The 26,124-nt window shown below is 42.7% G+C and overlaps 1 protein-coding gene across 2 annotated transcripts in view; it reads right to left on the bottom strand.

The window, feature by feature from the left end:
* Positions 1-764: 764 nt before the first annotated feature.
* Positions 765-26,124, bottom strand: part of LOC308291553 (myosin heavy chain, fast skeletal muscle-like) — a gene marked incomplete at both ends in the record, with an annotated part of 30,017 nt that continues 4,657 nt past the window's right edge. For both annotated transcript variants that reach the window (XM_080733585.1, XM_080733586.1), the window contains 30 exons: positions 765-782; positions 891-1,022; positions 2,046-2,141; positions 2,246-2,350; positions 2,745-2,915; positions 4,725-4,850; positions 4,940-5,143; positions 5,897-6,205; positions 7,400-7,524; positions 9,561-9,726; positions 9,914-10,097; positions 10,765-10,961; positions 11,584-11,702; positions 11,891-12,017; positions 13,601-13,990; positions 14,312-14,402; positions 14,866-15,011; positions 15,355-15,531; positions 16,095-16,337; positions 17,126-17,381; positions 19,183-19,319; positions 19,417-19,540; positions 19,706-19,823; positions 20,055-20,142; positions 21,511-21,575; positions 21,918-22,221; positions 23,181-23,351; positions 23,441-23,590; positions 23,837-23,955; positions 25,305-25,443. In XM_080733585.1, coding sequence (XP_080589711.1) covers positions 765-782; positions 891-1,022; positions 2,046-2,141; positions 2,246-2,350; positions 2,745-2,915; positions 4,725-4,850; positions 4,940-5,143; positions 5,897-6,205; positions 7,400-7,524; positions 9,561-9,726; positions 9,914-10,097; positions 10,765-10,961; positions 11,584-11,702; positions 11,891-12,017; positions 13,601-13,990; positions 14,312-14,402; positions 14,866-15,011; positions 15,355-15,531; positions 16,095-16,337; positions 17,126-17,381; positions 19,183-19,319; positions 19,417-19,540; positions 19,706-19,823; positions 20,055-20,142; positions 21,511-21,575; positions 21,918-22,221; positions 23,181-23,351; positions 23,441-23,590; positions 23,837-23,955; positions 25,305-25,443 — 4,797 coding nt within the window. The remainder of the gene's footprint in view (positions 783-890; positions 1,023-2,045; positions 2,142-2,245; positions 2,351-2,744; positions 2,916-4,724; positions 4,851-4,939; positions 5,144-5,896; positions 6,206-7,399; positions 7,525-9,560; positions 9,727-9,913; positions 10,098-10,764; positions 10,962-11,583; positions 11,703-11,890; positions 12,018-13,600; positions 13,991-14,311; positions 14,403-14,865; positions 15,012-15,354; positions 15,532-16,094; positions 16,338-17,125; positions 17,382-19,182; positions 19,320-19,416; positions 19,541-19,705; positions 19,824-20,054; positions 20,143-21,510; positions 21,576-21,917; positions 22,222-23,180; positions 23,352-23,440; positions 23,591-23,836; positions 23,956-25,304; positions 25,444-26,124) is intronic.

Here is a 26,124-nt window from a genome sequence, read left to right on the forward strand (position 1 = left end):
TATCTGTTTATCTGGCCCAGTGAGCCTTTAAAGTATACTCGTTAAAATATAATTGTTACAGGCTCCACTACATCAGTCAGTCCATAAATGTATTACTCTTTGCAAATGGAAAAGGGGGAAAACAACTTGTTTACAGTTTAGGTTACCACCATTATATACTGTAGCTAAACCTTTGTCACTCTGTAACACAAATGTATTTTAAAGTCTTGGAGTTCCAATAGCATTGTTTAACTATGAATTTCTTAAATTAGCCTTTCATTATGTTCTGGCCCGCCATCTAATGCCTTGGGGAAAAAACGGCCCGAAGCCAAATCTGGTTGCCTGACCCCTGCCATAACTTAATTAAAAAGTGGGTAAGGGTTCTTTCTTAAAAAGAATGGTTCTTTAAATAATATTGTTCTTCAGGGAATCAATAATTATTCTTATGGCATCACTCTGAAGAAATAGTTTTGGTTCCTTTTGGCACTTTTATGTTTCTGTGTTCATTTTCAACAACTATAGGCTGTGGCCAGAACATTGAGTTTCAGTGTGTCCAGAGTAAACAACATATCATCGCTGAAAGTGGTTTAGTGTGTCTGTGAGTTTTATAAAATTTGTAACTAAAGAAATGTATTAACCAGCGTGTAACTTGATAATAAGAACATTGGATCCATTGAAACACACAAAAAAAAACAACAACAAAATAATATTTTGGCAACCTTTTATTGAATATACAATGTGTCATATTTTATGACATTTTATGGTGACTGATTGGTTTTGGGAACCTATTCAGCTTCTTTTCCCTGTGAAAAGAGAATACTTTTTAGTCGATATTCACAATTCTTTTCATTTTAATCTGAGTCAATGATGATTGACATAAAGCGCTTTTAATTGCATGTGTATTTATTTACCTTGCCAGCATCACGACTCTTAGCTCTCATCTTGTTGACCTGGGATTCAGAGATGTCGGCACGCTCCTCCGCCTCCTCCAGTTCGTGCTGAACCTTTCTGAGCTTGGACAGGTGAGAGTTGGCTTGTTCCTCCTACAATAGGATACAGATGGTTCAAAGACTCAATATTTAAAAAGGAGTATCTTGTAATTATGGTGCAGACTGGGCAACTTATGTAAATTGTAAAGCAGTGGTTTTCAACCAGTGGTCTTTGAGGGGGTTCCAGGTGGTCCCCAGCTAAATGATGGAGAGTTGGTGACTAAATGGACCCTCATAGATATTTAACTCTTGAAAGTGTAAAATGAAACCAAATGGACCCAACCAAGTGGACGCTTACGGGTCCATTTGGTTTCATTTTACTCTCTCAAGAGTTCAATTATTGTTAAACACCTGCATTACGTAATTTACAAGAAGTCTACATAAATTGAGAAAGTAGAAGAATTGTTATTTTGATCAACGTTGTTATCTCTCCTATGGTACCACATCGATACAGCATGGAATTGTGGACAATCCAGCTATAACAAAACATTCTATATTATGGGTCTGAGAGGCTAAATCTCATCACATGGTGGTCCGCGGCCCAAATGCAGAATAAATAATGGTCCCTGATATGAAAAGGGTTGAAAACTACTTTTGTAAAGGATGATTGCGGTTAATGCAATGGGCCCATGATCCTATAGTGGCTTTTGGGCCACACCTCGAGACCCAAACGAGAGAGTTGAGAGTCTCCCCATGACCCAAACTAGTCAAAATAGCTGATCTAAAAGCTCACCGATTGTAGATCTGCTATTTACACTACTTCTTTTCCCCTCTAATGAATGGATTGAATTTTTTTCTTTTAAATGAAATTCATTTGGAAACATTTGAATTTGTTTTAAATTTTTGGGTGGATTTCTTTGAAAATTGTTTAAAATAATAACAAAAAACTAAATGTAGGAAACCAAAAATAAAGGGGTATTCACTCGTGACTCAAACACGGGTCCCCGACCCACTGTTTGGGAAGCAGTTATCTAGAGCCTATTCTGCATGCCTCTCACAGAAAACACCATTATGCCTAAGGACACGATTCTATAAAAAAAGAAAACATGAACTATTATTAATGTATATTTTTCTTACCGCTTCCTCAGCCTGCCTCTTGTAGGCTTTGACCTTCAGCTGCAGTTTGTCAACCAGATCCTGAAGCCTGACAAGATTCTTCTTGTCCTCTTCAGTCTAAAGTCAGAGTGAAGTGGTGAAATTAGATTCATGTTCATGCAATCTATTCATGTTGTCAGCGGCATTAAGTGAACACGGTGGTAAAGTATATAATGCTGTACCTGGTATGTGAGTTCCTTCACTCTCCTCTCATATTTGCGGACACCTTTAACAGCATCTGCCCCTCCTCTCTGGGCGGCTTCAACCTCTCCCTCCAGCTCACGCACCTTCACAATGGAATTATTATGAAATTATTTCAATCTACAACTCACAATTTACAATTTAGGAGAGTGATTTACACTAAGCAATGTAAACACAAGGTAACACATCAAATGCATGCATGGAGATTGTAATCTTGGATCATAGGTAAACCAAGAACGGATAATCAGTCTAAACGGTATAACATAAAACAAATAAATCTGAACATCTGGAACTATACAAACAATAGGATATCTGGCCAACAAATGAATTTGTCTATGACTATAACTGACTAGATCACTAGAACCATGGACCACGATGGAAAAAAGTCTCATGACTTTGTTGTGTTTACATTCTTGACGTTTCTCTGACAAACATACAGATGTCTAATAAATCAAAGTATTGGTATAAACTCCATCTTACCCTAGACTCCAGTTTCTGGAGCTGCTTCTTGCCTCCCTTCATGGCCAGGTTCTCAGCCTCGTCCAGGCGGTGCTGCAGGTCCTTGACGGTGACCTCCAGGTTCTTCTTCATCCTCTCCAGGTGAGCACTGGTGTCCTGCTCCTTCTTCAGCTCCTCTGCCATCATAGCAGCCTGGAACGTATGTTTCATATTGTATTGTTTATATTAACACCACTAAAACCTGGAAAGTGCGTTTCATATTGTATTAATATTATATATAAACTGTATTACAGGCTCAGGGCCCACAGGGTAGAAAACAATACATTACATTACAAACATAATAAAAATAAAAAATAAAAAATAAAATAAAAACAGAAACAGAACATTTCCCTAGCCCCACCGGAGTCAAAAAAGGCACTCATGCCAGTGTCCTCTTATAGTAGACATGTACCGGACAGAGCTACGTCCAGGGTCTGACATCAGTCCAATTAATCCATTTAAGGAGCGATCCAGTCTGCACATGAACTTATAAGTAAGGTTCCTTAATAGAGCCATGAAGGTGGTGAGACCTAAAGAAACAAAGAGCTCACTGGCCCTTGTGCTCCTGGGTTTCTTTAACAGGATTCGAAGGCAGTCATTGTAGGCTACTTGCAGCTTCCGTAAGCTCTCTTTCTTATACTTCACCCACAGAGGGGCAGTGTATAGAGGGGTGCAGTAAGCTCTAAACAGGTTAACCTTAACATCAGTAGTACAATGGTGAAATTTACGAACCAACATATTTGCTTGTACATAGAGCATTCTCCTCTGTCTATAACACCATTAAAACCGGGAAAGCGTTTGCGTCATTTTAGGTTATATATCTTATATTTACAATTGGCTTAACGCCGCATCCCACTTCCAAGCCCGTTCACGCCCACTCTGCATCCACTCCAACTCTACTTCGACTCAACGGTAGGGAGAAGAACGTACTTTGTAAGGAGAAGAGCGTAAGGAATACCGCCCACAACCCTATGCCGTCCGCTCATTCGCTAGAGAGCAAGAGAGAGAGAGAGAGAGAGAGAGAGAGAGTCTCAGGTTACAAGAGGGAAGGGGGGGCCGCTGCACAGGGGGAGAGAGAGAGAGAGAGAGAGAGAGAGTCCCAATCGCTAGGATCAGGGGCAACGGGGGCGCAGCAGCGAGAGCCTGCATTCTGCTACCTCCCCTCCTCTCTGTGCTCTGCTCTCAAGACAAGTAGGAATAGGGAAGAAATAGCCAACCAGCAACCAAGCTTTTCTTCTGGAATTAACAAACTAGAATCCACTGTTACTGGGCTAGCTAGCCGAGAGCCTGTATCTTACAAGAAGTTCGCGGCCCTTCGGGCCACTCACCTCTAGAGTTCACAGCAAGATACTGTCTGTCTGTCTGTCTGTCTGTCTGTCTGTCTGTCTGTCTGTGTGTGTGTGTGTGTCTGTGTGTGTGTGTGTGTGTGTGTGTGTGTGTGTGTGTGTGTGTGTTGCTAAAATGAAAACATTGAAATAATGAAAATAAAACATTGGCAGGCCTATTATAGTAACAATAATAACACAATTAGGCCAAAACTTTTTTTTTATTCAAAAAAAAATTTTTTTTTTTCAAAATTAAAAAAAAAAAAAAAAAGTTTTTAACTTTTTTTTTTTATTTAAAAAAAAAAAAAAACGGGCGAGGACTCTAGATGTGAGCGTCCCGAAGGGCCGCGAACCTCTAGTATATAATATTTGTCTCTGTTGGGTGGAAGCCTCATTATGTCCAAAACTATTACTTTTCAGGATTCAAATTCAAAAGTAGCAGAAACGTAGCAAAACGTTCAAGCTTGTGAATCTGCTACTTTTGATGCCTTTGTGTGACGCTGTAGTGCAATCAAGTAAGGCGTTACAAGTTAGTTACAAAAAATAAAAACACAAAAAGTGGGATGGGATAAGTTGACATAAGGATATCTAATAATGGTCTGTGTCTGTTTGATAAGGGGAGGAAATTCTAACTTACATCGGTGATGGCTTTCTTGGCCTTCTCCTCGGCATTCCTTGCCTCTTGAATACAGTCATCCACTTCACCTTGGACCATGGCAAAGTCAGCCTCTAGCTTCTTCTTGGTGTTGATAAGGCTTGTGTTCTAAAATAAGTCAGTTAAACAGTGAACTATGCATGCCTTGTACGTAAAATATCTTAACTTAGAATTAGTGCTTAGTTCATTGACTTTACCTGGGAGTGCAACAGTCCAGCACGCTCACTGGCGTCCACTAGTTCTTGCTCGGCCACTTTGCGGCCTCTCTCCGTCTGCTCCAGTGCAGCCCTCAGCTCCTCGATCTCAGCCACCATGAGGCCGTTCCTGCGCTCCACCATGCTAGCTTGCTCCTTCAGTTCGTCCTGGGCTCTGATAGCATCGTCAAGGTGCAGTTGTGCATCCTAGAATAAATCACATTTGAGGTTAATGATAAGAGCTTAATTAACCTCTAATGATAAGAGAAGAGCTCAACCTTGTGGTTAGAGTAACCTCACATCACAGGGCTTTCCACACAGATGAAAGCCTGGTTTTCTTTAAGTTGGTCTTACACTAGGAGATAATCGGGCATCTAAGGACCCTCCCGAGTATCGGGGTGGCTGTGTTTAGACCGGGGCGAATCTCTGGCATAATCGTCTAGTGTGAGGGTTCAAAGATCCAATCTTTACCCTGCCGAGTTGCTCGGAGGACAGTCGGAGCCGCCTGACTCTTTTCAGAAATGTTTGATATTTTTCTGTATCGCTACTGATATGGAACAGCACAACGAGTGACTGAGAGAAAGACAGCCGCTGACCCCGCTGTTCGGACGCAAGGGACGGGGACTGTTGTTGCCGACAGCCCTCTGATCTGACCACCTCCCCCACTCTCTCTTTCTCTCTCTCTCTTTCTCTCTCTCTCTCAGATTATCTGGTAAGAGAATCTTAAACGATTATCCTGTAGTGTGTGATGCTACCAGATTTCAATGCCCTGATTATTATCTTGTAATGTAAGGCCAGCTTTAACCAGTCCAGGCCACACCCTATGGGCCATATGGCGTGGGAGCCCAAGGTTCCCATGGCTACTTTCTTACTATGATAATAGAAAAACATCAGAAAAGTGACCAATCTTTCTTTAGAGATGACCCTGCTACTTTTGAATAGAACTAAAAGGTCTCGCACCTTGAGCTGTCCCTGGACGACCCTCAGCTGCTTCTGGGCCTCAGCAGCCTGCCGGTTGGCGTGGCTCAGCTGGACCTCCATCTCGTTCAGGTCTCCTTCCATCTTCTTCTTGATCCTCAGGGCGTCGTTCCTGATCCTGACCTCAGAGTCCAGAGTGCTCTGCATGGAGTCCATCATCCTCTGGCTGTTCCTCTTGATCTGCTCCACCTCCTCGTCCTTCTCCGCCAGCTTCCTGTCAACCTCACTCTTGATCTGGTTGAGCTCCAGCTGCACACGGAGAATCTTGCCCTCCTCGTGCTCCAGAGTGCCCTGAAATGGAATATGGGGATACGAGTTTGTAACTCCACAGCAACAATGTACTACAGCTCCACTGATTGAATAGGCTACATATCGTATTGAGAAACAAAAAATCTATAATAATAACAACAACGATAATAATAATTATTATGGTGATAATTGCGACCGTCAGGCATCAAGTCACAGTTACTATGAAAGCCTCCAACTCTGTCCATCTGTCACTGCTCAGACAGCTGTCTGAGCTTTGCTTTAGTTCATTACCTTCAACAGATGGCGCCAGAGCGCCACTAGAGGAAAGGCATTGGTGGGAAAGATGGCAGCACCAGGTTTTTTGGAGCGGTGAAAGCGCTCCCAATAGACAGGTATGTCTGTGGCTGGCTGGCTATGTGGCTGGCTGGCTGGCTGGCTATGTCTGTAGCCTGGCAATACCTCTAGTGGCCACACACATGTTAAAGGAGGGGCGCTGTTTAGCAGGCCAGGCACACTCAACACACACACACATGCACGCGCGCGCACACGCACGCACGCGCGCACGCACACGCACACGCGCACGCGCACACACACACACACACACACACACACACACACACACACACACACACACAGATCTAGAACACATAGAATGTAAAAATATAAATCTAGAACAAAAAATCTAAAACATAGATCTAGAACACAGCGCTTCTTAAACAATGTACTTGTACAGTAAGGTATAGTAAGATACGGTACAGTATGGTACAGTACAGTAAGGTACAGTAAAGTAAGGTAAAGTACAGTAAGGCATAGTAGAGTAAGGTAGAGTACAGTAAGGTACAGTACAGTAAGGCACAGTACAGTAAGGTACAGTACAGTAAGGTACAGTACAGTAAAGTACAGTACGGTACAGTAAGGTACAGTCCGGTACAGTAAGCAGTAAGGTACAGTACAGTAAGGTCAGTACTGTACTGACAGACAGGAACAGATTGAGAAGGGCACTGTTGTGCAGACTAGACACGTATAGCTGCTCAGAGTCACCGCTCCACTTCGAACCGAGGTTTGATTTTTCATTCTCCTGTAACTTTGGAACCCCAAATGACAATTTTTCCCCACATGATCACAGAGACCGTGACCGTTTGCGATCGATCAGCAGGCCACTCTCTGTCAAACTGACAGTCGCTAATCACCAACTAATATATTTACAATTGTTACATATTTTGTCTTTTTTTTTACCTCAGCTTCTTCAAGGGCTGTCTGGATCTCTGCCTTCTCTGTCTCCACCTGTTTTTTGTTCTTCTCCAGTTCATGGATGCTCTTCCCAGTTTCACCAAGCTGTTCAGTCAGGTCTGAGATCTCCTCTGTATTTGAAAAAAGGATTCATGTGGAAATGTGCGAATCAGCAAAACTGTTTTGTAATTTGAATTGGGCGTAGTATATAATCCACAATTGAGCATGACATTTTATATATTGAATATTTGTCTTTACTTTGAATATTAAACTCAAACAATCCCATCTATGATGACCCATTGTTTTACCCACACAAAAGAAGTATTTGTAAATAACTTTTTGATCCACAGCACCCCTGAATTAATCCTTACTAGCACCTTACATTTATGTCATTTAATGGTACGCAAATATGTACATCTTTCACCCTGAGACACAGCATATCACGAGGAAAACTTGAGAGAATATAAATTCCCATTATAGTACAGATTGAAAATAACTTTATACTTGACATTTAACCACTTGAACCCATAGAGGTAATATATAATAGACAGCGGACGGCGCCACCCCAGCTATTCATTTCAATGAAAGTTGCTCAGTGGTGTTTGAAGCAGCCAGAAGCCTGCCGGAAGTAGCTGAATTGGCCTATGTATTGTACATAGGCTAGTCTCGCGTGGCCAGACGGTTGCCTCCGCGATTTGGTCAAATGCTCCCAGCATACAGTCTGGCAAAGCAGAAAGATAAAAATGAGTGCGAGATGAAAGCGGAAGTGAAGCCCCCACGTCACTTCCGTTTCAGTCTCACATCACACATATTTATCATTATATAAATAAAAATCATATAAGCATGTTTAGCTTGCTGCTTAGCAGAAATGACATTTTAAAATATATTTTATTGAACGGTAATGCCCGTTTCCGATACTCGCCGTTAGGGAGCTGCTGTTCCAGACTCTATATAGCATTCAGAGATTGTGGAATAGTTGTCTGGCTACGCGAGACTATACATAGGCCAATTCTGCGGCCCGCGAGGCACCGAGCAGGCGCACTATGGTACGCAGTAGCATTAGCATACGCCCGCGCAGTAGCGTTTAACTGCACTCCCAGGTTTGACCACTAAGGCTGCTTCAATGCTCTACTGTGGTTCTGGGGGCTTGCTTGAACCCCATCATCCCTATTCTGGAGGGAACATTCACCAAACATAGCAGAACTACAAGCACACATTGTGAGCTTGTAGATCGTCAATTTTTGGTGGAGATTTTAATGTAGATGGAAAAATAACGCACCAAGGAAAGTGCTAAGTGCTGGGTCTAAGTTAGAGCTTAAAAATATAGCCCGAGCCCACGCCGACCAGACGGCCGGGCCCGGGCTTTGAAGCTGCGCTCATAACTTCTGTGATGATAACATGACGCCTCTCACAAACTCCCGGTGAGGGTGCGGCCAGACAGTACGAGACAGATGTATTAACCTCCATCCACTGTTTCCCATGTTAAGGGACTAACACGGGAGTGGAAGGGAGTTAATCATAATGCATCTGTCTCATACGCGTCTCGTACTGTCGGATGCAGCCTCTCGAACCCACTCGAACGTCAAACCGTGTTGTCCGAGCGAGGCTCTGATGTTTTTTCCTTAATATGGACGGTAACTTGGTAAGCCATTTGCTACTGTAACTACAAGTTGTTTTTTAATAGACAGTTGGAAAAGGGTACAATGATTCTGTTCTTAACGAATCACCAATATAGAGAAAAAAAGGCTGCAGTGGATTCAGCAATTAAGCTTGTTTAGAAAAATGTCGGGCTACGGGCTGGGTCGGGCTTCAATTGTCAATCATGTATCACAAATCTGGGCCCGATTAAAGCTCTAGTCTAAGTGCTTAAAGGAGTAGTTCATTCCCCAAATGTTTTTTTTTTCTATTGATTACTCACCCCATGGAGACTTGAGTTCAATAATATTTTTTGTTTTTTGTCTCATTCCTAAAATAATAATTTGATTTCAATACATTTACGTCCATTGATTCCGGATGGGGACCTGAATGCATTTGGGTCCCAATCCGGAATCGATGGGGGCAAATTTACTATAATCATTTTTTTGTCTTAGGAATGCGACAAATACTCAAACATATTATTGAACTCAAGTCTCCATGGTGTGAGTAATCAATAGAAAAAAAGACTTACGTTGCAGGTTCTTGTTCTCGCGCTTCATGGTTTCCAGATGGTCCAGACACTCCTCGTAGGAGTTCTTCATCTTAAACATCTCAGTGCTGAGAGAACGAGACTCTTTCAGAGCCCCCTCCAGCTCGGACTGTCCCTCCTCAAACTTCTGTTTCCATTCTGCCAGGACCTGCACAGCATTTGTAATGAAAAATTAAAAATGATCGTCTTGGAGTATTTCTCTGGCTATGATGATAATGGACTTGGGAAATAAGTCAGACTATCCTGGAAAATCTCTGAAAACGTGACAGGGAACTACCAAAGTCGAAAGAAAATGGTGGCAGTCAATGAGTTAAAATAATGAATATCAATTGCACCTTATCAAAGTTCCTCTGTTTCTTGTCGAGGTTGGCAGCTAAACCATTGGCCCGCTCCACGTCAATCATGAGGTCTTCCACTTCACCCTGGAGTCTCATTTTGGTCTTCTCCAGAGAGGCGCACTTGGAATTAACTGCCTCGATTTGCTCCTCGGCTTCCTGAAGGCGCTGGGCCAGCTTCTTCCTGTTGATCACATGGAAAGGAGGTGTCATTCACTGCCAACGTTTTCTCCTTTTCTCTCTTTGTACATAGTGTTTTGTATTTGTTGATGTCATGCATTATTGTGTTAATTTTGCATGATATGTTGATGAATACTGTACATAGGACCTGTACATAGGACCACACTGGTTATAAGTGTCCAGGACTTTGTTGCATTATCCTTTTAGCTTTAATGTCTGACTGACTGTAGCTCGTGCTATTTATATTTCTGAATAACAAAGTATTCAATCAATCAAACGTATAGTGTAAAACAATGGTTCCCAAACTTTTTAGCTCGAGACCTAAAAGAGAAATCAGACATTTGCCCGGGACCCAAAGTAGGGGAAATATAGCAGATCTAAATGTTCACTACTTCGTAGACATTTGTTTTCTAATTTATGGAAACTTTTAGATTTTTCTTGTATACATTTATGAAATTACTTGAAAAATCATAGATTTGTTTAATTAATGAAATGTTTTGCTTTTTTAGGAATGTTTTTTGAAAATGTTTGAAATAAATAATAATTCAAAACAAAATGTAGGAAACAAAAAAATAAAGGCACCCATAAAATGTGTCCGCGACCCACAAATGGGCCACGAAACTCCCGACCCAGTGTTTGGGAACCACTGGTGTAAAACATGGATGACTTACTTGGCCTCCTCCAGCTCCTCAGTGCGTTGGATAGCATCAGTCTCATACTTGCTCCTCCACTGAGCCACCTCCCCGTTGACCTTGGACATCGCACGCTGGAGCTCCGCCTTCGCCTCCTGCTCCTCCTCAAACTGCTCCCTCAGGAGGTCACAGTCATGGCGAGACGACTGCACCGCATGAGCAAGGGCGTTCTTTGCCTGTATTTAAAAAGAGAATGGCCGAAATAATGTCAACTGATTGCCCTGGCTCCAGCCCCCTGAATCGCTAGCCAAACAATCCAACAAGCCAAAACAATCGTAATCTGGGAATGGAGTGAGGCTGCCGGGCTGATACATGGACAGGGATCATCGCCATGCTGGCTTGTGGTGAGAATTTGTCCAAATATTCTTTTTGCCACGGACATACAAAATGAGTACACAAACACATAAAGATCTACCCCTAAATGACAATTACAGGTCTGTAACTCTGATAGTGTACAAATGGAACCAATGGTTCCATTTGTACACTTAGAACCAATTGGTTCCATTTGTACACTTAGAGAACCACTGTCCTAGTGGTCTCTTACGTGCCATAGTGTCATAGTAAATCAGTGTCCTACATATTCTGAATAAAACCTGGAGACTGATATTTAGTAATTGGGACTTATGATCAAAACAAGAACATGGTGTGTAAGAACAAAATCTATAATTTCCCACGGACAAGGCCAATCTTGCCAGGGACACAATTTGTCCGTGTACATACATATTGATGACCCCTGTACATGGACATACGGACAGACAGACAGACATACACTCTCAGTAAAAAGAAAATGCTGCTCACCTTAACCTCCTCTTCAATGAGTCTCTTCAGCTCCTCAATCTGCTGGGTGAAGGCCTGCTTGCCTCTGGTGAGCTGTGACACCAGAGCCTCTTTCTCCTCGTGTTGACGAGACAACTCACCTGGTTAGAATATTTGAAATATTCTTTTCAAAACCTTTAAATAATCTTTGTTGAAAACTGTATAGAGTAATATTAACTCCATAGACACATACAAAACTATGGCACCACCTCTTTAAATCTTATGGAATTTGGTCAATCGTCATCGACAAACCATGCAGGTAAAGGAGACTTTTAAAAGCAACATTTACCGTTCTCTGTCAACAGTCTTGCTTTGGCAGCTGTAACATCGTTTAGCTGGCGACCGTTCTCATCAAACTTGGACTTGATTTCACTCAACTGGTCTTCAAGGGTGCGGCACATCTTCTCAAGATTTCCCTTTTTGAACAGATTAAATCACTTCAATTAACCTGCATGTGTTCCCTCTATTCCTGTTCAACGTATAGTTGAGATTCTATAACTAAGGTATATTGTTTTTTTTTCATCCTGATTTCATCAAATTATTATAATTATTTTCATCACTATCAGCTGATCCGCAGGGGTCCTTGAGGGTCCCCAGCCAAATTATTTATAATTAGGAACCAATTGGACCCTTATAGGTCTGTAGAATGGAACCAAATGGGCCCGTCAAGGTCCATTTGGTTTCATTTATACACTCTGGATTAACACTGATGATACAGTGTAGATGGTTGTTCAATTTATTGTACTAAAATGTATTTTCATTCTTGGTTATTTAACAAACTGGTCTGTGTGTTTACCCGTTTTATGATGTATTGAGTAGCCTGCTGTTTGTGGTATTATAACATCCGTAGAATCAGGCCCTTCCTCACCCAGGAGTCAGCCCAGCTCCTCATCCGGACATCAGTCATATCAAAACTTTACTACTTAAAACTCTCCCCACTGTCCTCCCGGCATGTGCACTTAAGCCTCTCTAACTGATCCAAATTGCCACGGCACGACTGGTCTTCAACCAGCCAAAATTCTCACATGTCTCCCCTCTTCTCTGCTCCCTCCACTGGCTCCCGGTTGCGGCCCACACTGAATACAAAACACTGATGCTGGCCTTCAAAGCAGCCAAATGTAGCCTGATCAACCCCTACAACCCCACCCATTCACTCAGATAACACGGGGATTTTGACAGAACCCTCGCTAAAAACCCCAGGAGAAAAATCCACTTGTCCTAGACAATTCACCCTTTGTCAAGTCCCGCCCATTGTCCTGCCCCTCTCCACACCCATTGGTTGCTGTGTCTTGGTGGGACATTCAGTGGGACATTCCATCCACTGCCATGTTAATTCAGCTGCTTCATATTGTTATTCTGTGTGCTCAATTCTAATTTCAAACTTTGTTTCAGTCAGTTGGAGCTGCTCAGTGGCAGCATAGTGAATCAGCATGTTTTTAAATGTTTTTATTTCTCCAAAAATTATGTTTTAGCTAATTCAACATAAAAAAGGCAGAACCAGGGCGGGACAAGGCAGATAGAGCCTGCTGGTTGGTTGGTCAGTTAGGGACCAACCAGGAGGCTAACAAAGGGTGAATTCGCCCTCCTGGCCCCCAAACTGTGGAATAAACTCCCTGTCGAACTTAGAAGAACAGACTCACTCCTTTGCTTCTGCTGTGGCCTGAAGACTCACCTCTTCAGACTCCACCTAAGCCCATAGCACTTGCCATAGCACTTGCCTACCATCAATGGCCATACATGAAAGCTAGATAGCATTTCCTAGGTTTTATATAAAACTTTTGACTGATTAGGTGCTCGGTCTACCTACGTTATTTTCTTTTCTTCTAGATTGATATTTCAATGTATTGATGTATTACCTTGCTTATTGTATTGATGTATTACCTTGCTTATTGTAAGTCGCTCTAGATTAAGAGCGTTGACGCTGCAGTAAATGCCTAAATTGTAAACAAGTTTGGAAAAATTTAATAAAAATATTTCAACAATAATAATAACATAATACCTTTGCCTTAGCAACAGCCTCCATGTTGCTTGCCAGGTCATCGATCTCCATCTTGTACTCGCTCTTCTCTTTCTCCAGTTTCTGCTTGACTCTCTGGAGGTTGTCGATCTGCTCACCCAGCTCCGCCACGCTGTCAGCCTGCTTCTTGCGCAGAGCGGAGGCGGTGGCCTCGTGCTGCAGTGTGGACTCTTCGAGGTCACGACGCAGCTTCTGGAACTCTGCCTCTCTCTTCTTGTTCATCTCGATCTGAGCGGCCGTTGCTCCGCCGGCCTCCTCCAGCCTCTCGCTGATCTCCTCCAGTTCCCTGGAGAGGTCGGCTCTCTGCTTCTCCACCTTGGCACGAGCGGCACGCTCCGCCTCAATCTCTTCTTCCAGTTCTTCAATACGAGCCTTTTAATGATATAAGATTATATTAACAAGTGGTGGAAAAATGTTTTACTAAAGTATCAATACTGCAATGTAGAAATACTCTGATACAATTCCAGAATTCAAAATTTACTTAGTTAAAAGGATTGGCATCAAAATGTATTTAAAGTATCAAAAGTAGCCTAAGTATTGTGCAGAATATCCCATTTCAAGTTTTCAAAACTTTTGAAAATATCATCGCAACGCATTGTATATCGCTTCAGGGGCGTAGCCAAGGGTGGGCCTGGATAGGCCTAGGCCCATCCATTTTTTTTTTGTTTTGATGTTGAAGAAATGTTTAAATACCTGGAGTTCTTTTATCTTCTTCTGAAGCTGAGCCCCCATAGACTGTTCATCCTCAATCTTACTCAGAAGCTGGCTTACTTCAAAGTCCTTCCTGTGGAAGACAGTACATGATATATCGTTGCTGTCGGGCACAAACCTCCATATTCAAACTTTATTTTCGTAAACGAATGGCCCACTCGATCATACCACAGCGTCACAGTAGCAGATCCGCCCGCGTGTTGGTGCGGGGGACCAGGGAGCCCCATGTACAGGACGTATGCGTGCGTGTACTGCCGGTCGTGTTTTTGGGAGCGAGCGTGCCTGGGGCTTGCACTGTCCGCTGTCGCGGGACGGGCCGGCACTTGGGGGAGGGTGTGAGGGGGTGCAACCACTCCCCCAGCACCCCTATACTTCTCGCGGTAATGGATCCTCAAGCTCGATCTTTTGAGCTTGTCGATCTGCTACTTAAAGTAACAGCTTTGGACATATTGAGGTTTCCACCCGACAGAGACAACAATACATTATGTTAGTGTCATTAATTCTACATAACATTTCATGTTTGTTTCCACATTTACTTCTTTATCTTCTCCTCAGACTGCTGCTTGTCATTCTCCAGGTCCATGATGGATTCCTGGGCCAGTTTCAGGTCACCTTCAAGCTTTCTTTTGGTTCTCTCCAGATCCATACGGAGCTTCTTCTCTTGTTCCAGAGAACCCTCCAACTGCAAAATAATAGCACATGCTTCTAATTATTCAGCGCAACAAATAGAACTCTTGTATCGATATTGTTGATGGTATATTGTGAATAAGTATCATTTCATGATCAATAAATATATCAATCAATCAAATAAGGATGTGTGTTCAAAAACATCAGATTTGTGATTAATTCCAAATCCAAATTGGGGGGTTGACCCCAGGTGCCTTTATATACCTTCCTTTTCATACGCTGTTCAGTACACCTGACGAAGGCCACAGAGGCCTGAAACCTTGTGTTTTTATAACGCTGCATGAAAAAATATATTTTTCTGGGAGCATTTAGGACCTCTGTCAATCCCATCAACCCACATCGTCAACTTGCTGCTCCAGCTTGGTCTTGGCCTTGGTCAGAGTGTTGACTTTGTCTTCCTCCGCCTGCAGGTCATCCAGGGTCTGCTGGTGAGCCTCTTGGAGGGCTTTCTTCTCCTTGGTCAGCTTCTGAAGACCTTCATCCTGAGAGGCCATCTCCTCAGTCAGGTTCTTCACCTACAGTATAAATGAGCCCACGACATAGACAGTGTTAACACGTTGTTTACCCACTGTTGATCTGGCAGCAGTAAAATGGCTTTTTCTCTGTTTGTTTTCCCACATCGCTTGTTTGGTCAAGACGCCCCTATTTTCTATGGACTATCTGACTCATGTATTTTTTCTTCCCCGCATGAAAGAAGACACGTGGGACGGCTGTGAACGGCAGTGGCCACGCGCACAATGGACACGCAAAGCATGATGGAGCGACAAAAATCAGGTAAATAACATTGATTTGATTATGGCAGTTAACCGCCATTATTTATGGGAAACGTCTGGCATCCAAGATGTTAAGTGCCTTTCAGACAGGGGGGGGGGGAATGTTTCCTTTTTAATCAATGAAGGGTGCTCCATTGCCGACATTGCGCTGTTGGTGACGCCCGATTCGCCCCGGTTCATTTTTCTACGACGTCGGGCACAACGCCATCTTTCTAGTGGAGCCCTGGCTTAATAAAACTTTAGCTACTATATTATAATAACATTTAAAATGTAAAGTATTTAATAAAGAGTAGGTAATCACAGACCTTGTTTTCAGTGGCGTGTTTCTCCTTCTCCACTTTGGCCAAGGTGAGCTCCAGGTCATCGATGTCCTTCTTCAGCTCAGAGCATTCATCCTCCAGCTTCCGCTTCTTGGCGGTCAGCTCAGCATTCATCTCCTCCTCGTCCTCCAGTCTCTCTGTCGTCTCTTTGAGTTTCGCCTCCAACTGGATCTTACTTTTGATGAGACCCTCGCATCTCTCCTCGGCATCGCTCAGAGCCTCGTCTCCCTGGTTGTCGATAAAAAGAAACAAAACATGTCAAATTACACCAGCTAAAATAAAAACTCCAAATAACCCCCATTAAAACCCGGGAAAGCATCTGTGCCATTTCATTCTCATTCATCTATAATCTTTATGTAATACCAGTAAGACACCCTTACTGGGTGTCCCCCTTTAAAGGGCGAGGTCGCGCACATGTATAGCCTTCTGCTGAGCAGGTCGAGTCATCACTGTGATGTCAGTGTGAGGTCAGCTATATCCATATATGGAGTCTGTGAGGTCAGATGTAAAGGTATTGACCAGCTCCATATATGGAGATCTAGGTGATGATAGTCAGCAGTCTTGATTTGCAAATTCATTCTGTCTTGGCCATATATGGAGTGTCCATATATGGGCGTTGCCAAATATGGGCTTGATATATGGGAATGCACAGATATGGGCTTACCAGTAAGACACCTAAGGGCGACAAGCGACCTTGCCCTAAAGGGCGAGGTCGCGCCATGTCTTGGCCGTCTGGCCAGTGATGTATATCGGACCAGTTACCCATATATGGAGACCCCTCGTACCCATATATGGAGATCCATGTTCTGTATATGGAGATATTGCTGCGTGTGAGACCCCATACATGCTTACTCAGTTATTCGTTTTGTGAAAGTCCTGTGACGTCTATGACATCATAATCCTCATCCAAGCACTGATCATTGCGGCTGCAGAAAACCGAAAATACACTAGCATAGGGCCCTGAGTGACTCCGGTCAACCACATAAGGTTTAAGTGGTCAATAAAAGTGTACTTACTGACGCGGCTGACATCTGCAGGTCATTCTTCTCCTGAACCAGGGCCACCATCTTCTGCTCCAGGTCCTTCTTCTTGGCCAGGGCGGTGGCCAGGTCGTTCTTCATCTTCTCATAGTTCTCCTTCATCTCAGCCAGCTCCTTCTCAGTCTCTGCGCTCTTCAGGAGAGGCTTGATCTTGTAGTACACCTTCATCCATGGCCAGTGTTTGACGTTCATGAACGACCGCACGTTGTATTGGATGGTGAAAATGGCATCTCTGTGGGGAAAACAAAGTAATGCAGTAATGATAAATCTAATCATGTGGATCACAGGATCCATGTGGGAACGCGACATGGCTTCCACAATGTCGATCTCTGACTTATTGTGTTGTGACCAGCCTGTGATGTCAGTCTATGTTATCTCAACCCTCTTTAATAATCGTATTTAAATTGGGGACCTGATAGCACTTGGAATTGTTTAGGCAATACATTTATTTTCACTCGGTTCTACTCAGTATAATTTATTTAAATATAATTAGGCCTACATGGAGCCGCATGTCAGGAACAATGCAAGTAATTTACATTGGCAAAAATTTTACGCGAAGCTCGAATAATCAATTAAGCCAATCAGGAATCTGGCTTGGGTGGCACAAAAGTTATGTGACGCTCCGCCAATCTGTGATGCCGACAGTTTTATTTGGCCAATCTGGGAAGCTGATGCATACAATCTCTTCAGACCGGCGGTCAGACATACAGTTGAGTATACTATAGAGGCTAAGTGAATGGCAAATCGAGTGGCAAAGTGAGTTTAACGTCGTTTAATGCAATCAGATAGGACCTTTCTCTTTGGATGTATGGGCTGTCAAGGTCAAAAGTAGTTTTTTGCCACTCAGTAGGCGTTCCGCATAACTTCCGGGTATGATGATGATGTCACGCGCATACCCTCTATAGAGATATTTGTGATATTTGTGGTTTTTCAAATTCTTGGTTTTCCGAGTTGCGCCATGGACAGACTGTGACAGAGATTTATACATACAGAGAGATTCCGTTTATGATATAGTATATAATTGCGACCGTCAGGTCGCAGTTTAGTATCAAAACCTCCACCGGCCGTCCGTCCGCTGGTCGGTCACACGTCACACGTCACACCTTTGCCCTGCTCATATCTCCGCATCAGTATGACATCACACTGCTGACATCAGTATGACATCACACCGTATACAAATGACCCTTATATAAGACCGGCATTATCTACCGACAGATTTGTAACAAGATGTCAAAATCGTCTAGGAAGGATGGTGTGAGTCATGCTGGCACCCTTCGCGGCAGGAGGAAGCTGGTGCAATCGACCCCTTGGCTTGTCGGGACCCCTGCCTACTAACGGGGTGGCAGGCTATCACCTCAGACTAGAACCCGTACGGGGTGGCCGACACCAGCCCATTGACAAGAGAGAGGCCTTGATGTCCCTTTACTCTTTGATGGGGTGGCCAGTTGACTAAGAGTTTCCGTTCGGGCCTTCTCGATATTGTACAGATTTCCACGGGAAATCTGGGGGTGGCTGTTACAATGACCCTCACTCACCTTCACGTCATGTGGCTAGTCGTTAGGTAGCCATAGTTACACGTTGAAGGTTGAATCTCCAGATATGGAGATAACCAACACATCCCTCCATATATGGAGATAACCGACGAATCTCACTAAGTCTGACCTCACAAGCCCCATATTTGGACACGAACAACATATAACTCCATATATAGAGACATAGCTGCTGACATCAGTATGACATCACACTGCTGACATCAGTATGACATCACACCGTACACAAATGACCCTTATATAAGACCGGCATTATCTACCGACAGATTGTGGAGATAAGTCCCGATTAGGGAGTCTTACTGGTATAGAAGATATTTCAAGTAGTATAAAACATATACTGTATGAAAATAATGCTTATCTCAGGAGACAAACAGACCAACACACTGATCCTCTCATAGACAGCTAGACTCCTGAAGGGCCACGCTGTACCAAGTTTACTTTGAAATTCTTCTAAACGTTAAATACATGATGTTTTCAATGTACCTCCTCTTCATCATCTCGACGAACTCCACCCTCATCATGAACCCACGGCAGAGAGCCTGAGTCAAGGTGACCAGAGCAGCCAGCTTTTCATCTCGCATCTCTTCAAGGACACCTATCAGACCAGCTTTGAAGAACACCTATATAGGATATAACAAAATCTATAGTGTATGCCTTCCTTAATGATGATACACAAGATTTAGGGTAGAAGAAATATATTGCAAATTGTGTGTTTACCTTAGTGTGTCCAAACTTGTACTCATCATGAGGTACGTCAAGGGACCCAAGCAGCTTCTCAGAGGCTTTCTTGTTGTCCATGAACTGGCCCTCGGGGCACGCGCTGGCATTCAGTACTTTGTACCTGTTTTATAAAAGTTCATGGTTCATTTTGTGCACCTCATGTTAAAGGAAGTAGCCTAGTTCACCCCAAAATGCTTATTTTCTATAACTATGATATGATATATGATATACCTTGAATTCAATCATCAAATTATTGGCTAAAGCTGCGGGGAAACATAATGGTTACCTCTGCTTGAAGTCAGCATAGAGGACTCTGCTAGGGAAGCCCTTCCTACAGATTCTGATGCCCTCCAGCACACCGTTACACCTCAGTTGGTGGATGACCAGAAAGTTCTCCATCAGCCCTGTAAATATAGTCTTCTTCATTATTGTTATTATTATTACCCTTATTACTGTGGGCTCGCTAGCTGTCCCCAGTTCAAATATGATTCTTTTGGGTGGTCCGGGCCTGAAAAGGTTGAGAACCACTGTATTAAATGACCACCTTGCAATCATTATTCATAACTTTAAATGTTCTCTGAGTTTACCTCGAGTCTTGGACTCGTTGGGAATCATATATAACAATAATAGTTTACCTGGAGTCTTGGACTCGTTGGGAATCAGGCAACGCACAAAGTGAGGATGAGTGCTCCTCAGGTTGGTCATGAGCTTCCCCAGGTTCTCCTATAGAGACGTCATGAAGAGTCGTGGTGGGAAAAGTACTCAAAATGTTTTACTTAAGTAAAAGTATCAATAATCCCATCCCATGTAGAAATACTTTGTTAGGGTACAGCAGGGGTAGGCAACCTTAGGCACGGGTGCCAACATTGGCACAGGGGAGGGTGATCACTGGCACACTGACATAAGTTTTTTTATTTTAAAATCAAATATTGTTATAAACATGTTCAATTAAATGAAGTCACCTAATTTACAGCTAATTACATCCTGCACACAATTCTACATTCATTAAAACTCTGGGAGGGAGTCGGGGATCGTTATAACAATGTCCTACCAATCAAAATATGGCTGAATGTTTGATGGGGTGTCATTAAAATGTATGTTGACATTGATGGCACACTGACCATCTAGAAAATAAAAACATGGCACTTAATTTCAAAAAGGTTGCTGACCCCTGGGGTACAGTCACACCAAACTACCTACTGTATGAGAGTGGGTTCCTGATTCCGCCAAGGCATTTCAATGAGAATGGAGCGTTTTTTGCAGATCCATTTCCATTGAAATACATTGGCGGAATTGGGAATCCACTCTCATACTGTAGGTAGTTTAGTGTGACCGTACCCTTAGGTCACGGTCAAACCAGTATGGTTGCCAGCTGATAAGCGGATTGTGCCAATGCATTTCAATGGAATGGAGCAACAAATGGCAGATTTCTCAAAAAATCGCCTCCATTCCTGTTGAAAGGCATTGTCAGAATCCGCTTACCAGCTGACAACCATACTTTGTTGTGACCATGCCCTTACAGGTAAAAGTTCGGAATTCAAAATGTACTTGACTAAAAGTATAAAAAGTATTGGCATCAAAATGTAATTAAAGTACCAAAAGTAAAAGTAGCCAGAATATCCCATTTCACAAGTTCAAATGTATAAAATCTATACAAATCTTTCGAAAATAGCCGATCTACAAGCTCACAATGTGCCACGATTTGCGCTGCATTGTGAACTTGTAGATCATCTACTTTCAAATGGCCGAAATGTATATGTAGGGCTGAAGTGGGTAATGTATATTTTGTAATAATAATCTAAATCTATAAAGTATAGTAGGCCTAACTAAAGTTTTCAAATAAAAAGTAAGAGTAAAAGTATAAGAGTAAGTATGGAGTAGAAGTAAAAGTATTGAAAATTGGAAATACTCCAGTTAAGTACAAATACCTAAAAAATGTACTTAAGTACTACTTGAGTAAATGTGCTTAGTTACTTTACACCACTGCATAGAGACAACAAAGGACAAGAATATGCCTATAATAGTACAGGATTAAATTCCAACATAAGATATTGTGCCTTTGTCTTGCAACTTTGATAACAGTATTCTTACCCTGAATGCTGCAGATACAGTCATCATAGAGCCACCCTTCTTCTTAGCTCCTTTCTTTGAGTTATCTGTTCATTTGTAAGAATCATGAATGGACAGTGTCAGTGTTCTTTCTTTTTTTCATTTTCAAACAAATATGATTCAATAGGATGTTTTTGTGCGCCTATAATGACATTCCCAAAGTAGGAATGCCACGTCGAAAGTGGTTATATAATAAATTAATGATTGCATACGATAAAAGCCTTATCAAAATGATATAAGTGTAACATCGATTGTAATGAAATCAGATTAATCTGCTAAAACAATTCAGAAATGGGGACGATATGCATAAAATTACAAGAATCTGAGGTTAAACTAGGGGGTGGCCGTTGCCATCCCCTGTTGCCCCAGATGACACCCCTAGATCTCACCTTCAGGCTCAGGGGGAGGGTACAACACAGGCAGCAGTTTAACTGAAGACTTCTGGTACAGCTGAACCACAGAGTCGTTGAGCGGGTCTTTGTTCTTCTCCAGCCAGCCAGCGATGTTGTAGTCCACCGTACCGGCATAGTGGACCAGGGAGAAGTGGGCCTCCGCCTTGCCTTTGACTGGCTTGGGCTTCTCAAAGGCCTTGGTCTTCCCCAGATGCTGGTCGTACAGCTTGTTCTTGAAGGTGGTGTCTGAAGCCTTGGGGAACATGCACTCCTCTTCAAGGATGGAGAAGATGCCCAAGGGCTTTTTATTGTGAAGGAGACAAAAAAAAATCACAAAAAAACAATATTAACATAGGGGGTAATACAATTCACAGTTCTGTTTGATACAATATTTTGGTGTCACTTTACGATACTTTTTTATCCATTAGGGATTAAAAAAAGTAGGAATGCCGCCAGAGAAATATCCTTGATTTTGCTTTATTTATTTTAAATAGGGAGAGCCTCTGCGGGAAACTGAAGTCAGCCATGGCTGGGATTCCAAAATGACCTCTACAATCATCTGTGCTTCCTTAAACTTTAAGCAAACAACCACAGACAGAAACGCTTGTCCCTCACCATCACACTGTCTCTCTTTTGACCACACGCAAGGGTGTTTCAACTTGCCTAGCCCTGGTACCCAAGTGTTTACAACTTGCCTGACATGATTTAGGCTTCTTTATTGAGTGCATATAAGAAAAGAACTGTACGGTTTGTAATGTTTACCAACTACCGAACCACACACCTCGCACTGAACGGTTCAATATCAGTATGTGTACCGTTACACCCTTAATATTTCAATTAAAGCAAACGATAACATTATGGAGGAACATTTAAAGACCATGGGCGAGCCAATGGCTCAGGGAAATTACTTACTTTGCCAAGGAAAGCATAACTTGATAACACATTATATTCTGAAGAGGGAAAGTGAAATCTATGATAGGTTTTGGGGCTCTTTTACCCAACTCTTAAGGGACGTCGACATGTCGGACATGCTTTGAAATGATGATAATGGAAATACCTCATGAACTGACATGAGTTTATGCACATTATTGGACGCTGTTTATTTTATTTTATTGATTTCTGTTAGGTGTCAGGTCCTTTGCTTTGTTTCTGCCTCTATGTAAAGTATGTCTAAAATATTGTATAAAGTACGTCTTAACATTTTCTTTAAAAACAATGAACATATTGTTTAAAAAGTATATATATACTGTATGTAGGTACCTTCTCAATGAGCTCAATACAGGCAGCCAAGTCCATGCCAAAGTCAATGAGCTCCCAGGGAATGCCCTCTTTCTTGTACTCTTCCTGCTCCAGTACAAACATATGGTGGTTGAAGAACTGTTGCAGTTTCTCATTGGTGAAGTTGATGCACAGCTGCTCCAGGGTGTTGAACTGCGAGTGGAAATAATGATTAGCCTAATCTCTTAAAGTCATTGCAACAAAATGTATTAGTCTACCACTTAAAACAATTCCATACTTACGTCAAAGATTTCAAAACCAGCGATGTCCAGCACACCAATGAAGTGCTGTCTTGCTTGTTTGGTGTCCAGCATCTGGTTAATCCTGATGACCATCCACAAGAACATCTTCTCATAGATAGACTTAGCCAAGGCACCCACTGAGTTCATTACCTAAGGAGAGAGTTAGAGTTTTGTGTAGTAGGCTAGTAGCCTGTCGTATGCATTCATTCAAATCGACAAGCTCATAACACGTTGCATTGTGAGCTTGTCGATCAGCTATTTTCAGCAAAAGCTTTACCTACAATAACAGAAAACAGAAAATACACTAGTATAGAGCCATGAGGGACTCCGCTCAACCATATGGGAGGGTTTAAGTGCTTAAGACACATATGAAATCAGAAGGAGGAAATAATTCACCTGTGGCACTGTCTGTCCCTTAGTGACAAACTCGTTTCCCACTTTGACTCTGGGGTAGCAGTATGCCTTCAGCATGTCTGCAGAGTTCAGACCCATCAGATAGCCAATCTTGTCAGCCTCTGAAATTCAATTATTTTGAGATAATCAATAATCAATAATTATTGCCCCCGGTCGGGCACCCATGATAAAACCCATAGTCTAGTTAGAAACACCTAGATTAATTAGTACCAGTAAGACTCCCTAATCGGGAGATAAGCGACCGTAGGTGGCTTATCTCCACAAATAGGGCAAAAATGTGTTTTTCCAAAATCTTCCTGATCCATGTTGATGACATGAGTGTAGACATGCTGTGTAGTGATATTCGTGATTTTAGGGCAAAAACTGTAGGAGCAGTGTCCAAAAATGTGTTTTAAAAATTGGCCTGAAGGTGGCGCTACAATAGGGCCATGTGAGAAATGAGGGGTGGGGTCTCCGCGTTGCCTTGGCGGACGAATAGGTACCGGCCCCGGCTCTCCCGGACGCTCCTAGCCCGAGTTACGGCATTTTATGTGCGCTGCAGTGGCAGGGGGTCCTCCACTGGGGGCGCCACCACTTTTGCATCCGTTCTGGAGCACCAGGAGTCGGTGGTCCCCGGGAATTCCCCGTGAGCAGCCCCGTTGGGGTGGTCATTTGGTCATTTTTGCACATTTGGTCATTTTTTACATCTGGGGGTCCCCCAGGGACCTGGGGGTCCCCGAAACTCCGGGGGTCCTTGGAGGTTGTAGTTTGGCAGGCAAGGAGTGTGTGTGTAAAATCTGGCATGGATCGGGTCAACGGGTGCGGAGATATAAGCAGGGAAAAAGTGTGACGTGTGAGCACATTTGGTCATTTTTTACATCTGGGGGTCCCCCAGGGACCTGGGGGTCCCTGGGGCTCCGGGGGTCCTTGGAGGTTGTAGTTTGGCAGTCAAGGAGTGTGTGTGCAAAATTTGGCATGGATGGGGGCAACGGTTGTGGAGATATGAGCAGGGCAAAAGTGTGACTGACTGACTGACTCAGCCACGGACAGCCGGTGGAGGTTTCTACAGTAAGTAGCTCCCTACGGTCGCAATAAGCTGCTAATGTTAATTTGTGACCAATAACATAGAGATACAATTCATCTCTAAGTTTAAAATGTTTGTCATCTAAACTTTAGACAGCAGAAGGAAAATACTGTACATGAGAAGAAGAAGAGAAAAAAAAAGAAAACACCTCAAAATCAGATGAAATGATCATTCTGCCCTTCCATAGGCAGAGACAGGACCTTATACAGAATATGTGCAGAAGAATTTTCCATCTCTGATAGTTCTAGTTGAAGATGCAGTCAGACCTCAATGGAAACAAGCTCCCTGGAACTGTTATCCTTTTAGTCTTAATGTCTGAGTGTAACCTTGTGCAGAGTCGTACTGTATTTCTGTATAAGAAAGTATTCCAATCAATCAATTACGTACCCTCTTGGCCATCAGGTTCAGCCTGCTCCTCTCGCTGCTTCTGTTTGAACTTCATGTTGCCGTGGAACATCACAGCCCCAGTGAACTTGTAGATGGTCTGCTTCTCCTCCTGGGTGAAGCCCAAGATGTCGATGGCATCCTGGAATCATAAAAGGTTTGAGATAACATAAAACGTTAAATGAACAAACATCACTTTTAGAACTACAGCGATTCCCCCAAAAATGTGGGCCATGGAAGTGTTGCCAGTGGGCCCCCTTGTACTTGGCATAATCATGGATTAAAGAGCAAAAATGTAATCTCACAATGGAAAATGTTGTTAATGGCCAAGGTGTTCTTAATGTGCGGTTTAATAAACCCCCACCCCCACATTATAGGACAACCTTTGGTTTTTTAGGGTTCATATATAATTAGAGAAAAGAAAAGACAAGCGTTAAAATGTTTTCATTTACTGCTTTCTATCGTTTTAGCAATTTTAGCGATTTTGATTTCAGTGGGTAGGGGCATACGTACAAGTGGCTAAATATGTATTCTTTAGACAAAATAAGCACTATTTACAGTAACACTAGCCTCCATAAGTCACATCTGCCCGTGAAGGATTGCGGTGCATCTTGGGAATGGGCTTGTTCTGTCTAAAAATACATATTTAGCCTCTTTACCGATGCCCCCACCCACTGTTAAAATGGATAAAACAAAGAAAGAAGAAGAAAGAAAGTAAATGGAAACATTTTAAAACTCATAATTTCTTTACTCTAAATATAATCTAAAATATGAACCCTTGTTGTAGAATACCAAAGTTGTCCTTTAAGTGCTGATTCCTAAA

The sequence above is a fragment of the Nannobrachium achirus genome, assembly GCF_963921795.1.
Source record: "Nannobrachium achirus genome assembly, chromosome: 1".
Classification (NCBI taxonomy): domain Eukaryota; kingdom Metazoa; phylum Chordata; class Actinopteri; order Myctophiformes; family Myctophidae; genus Nannobrachium; species Nannobrachium achirus.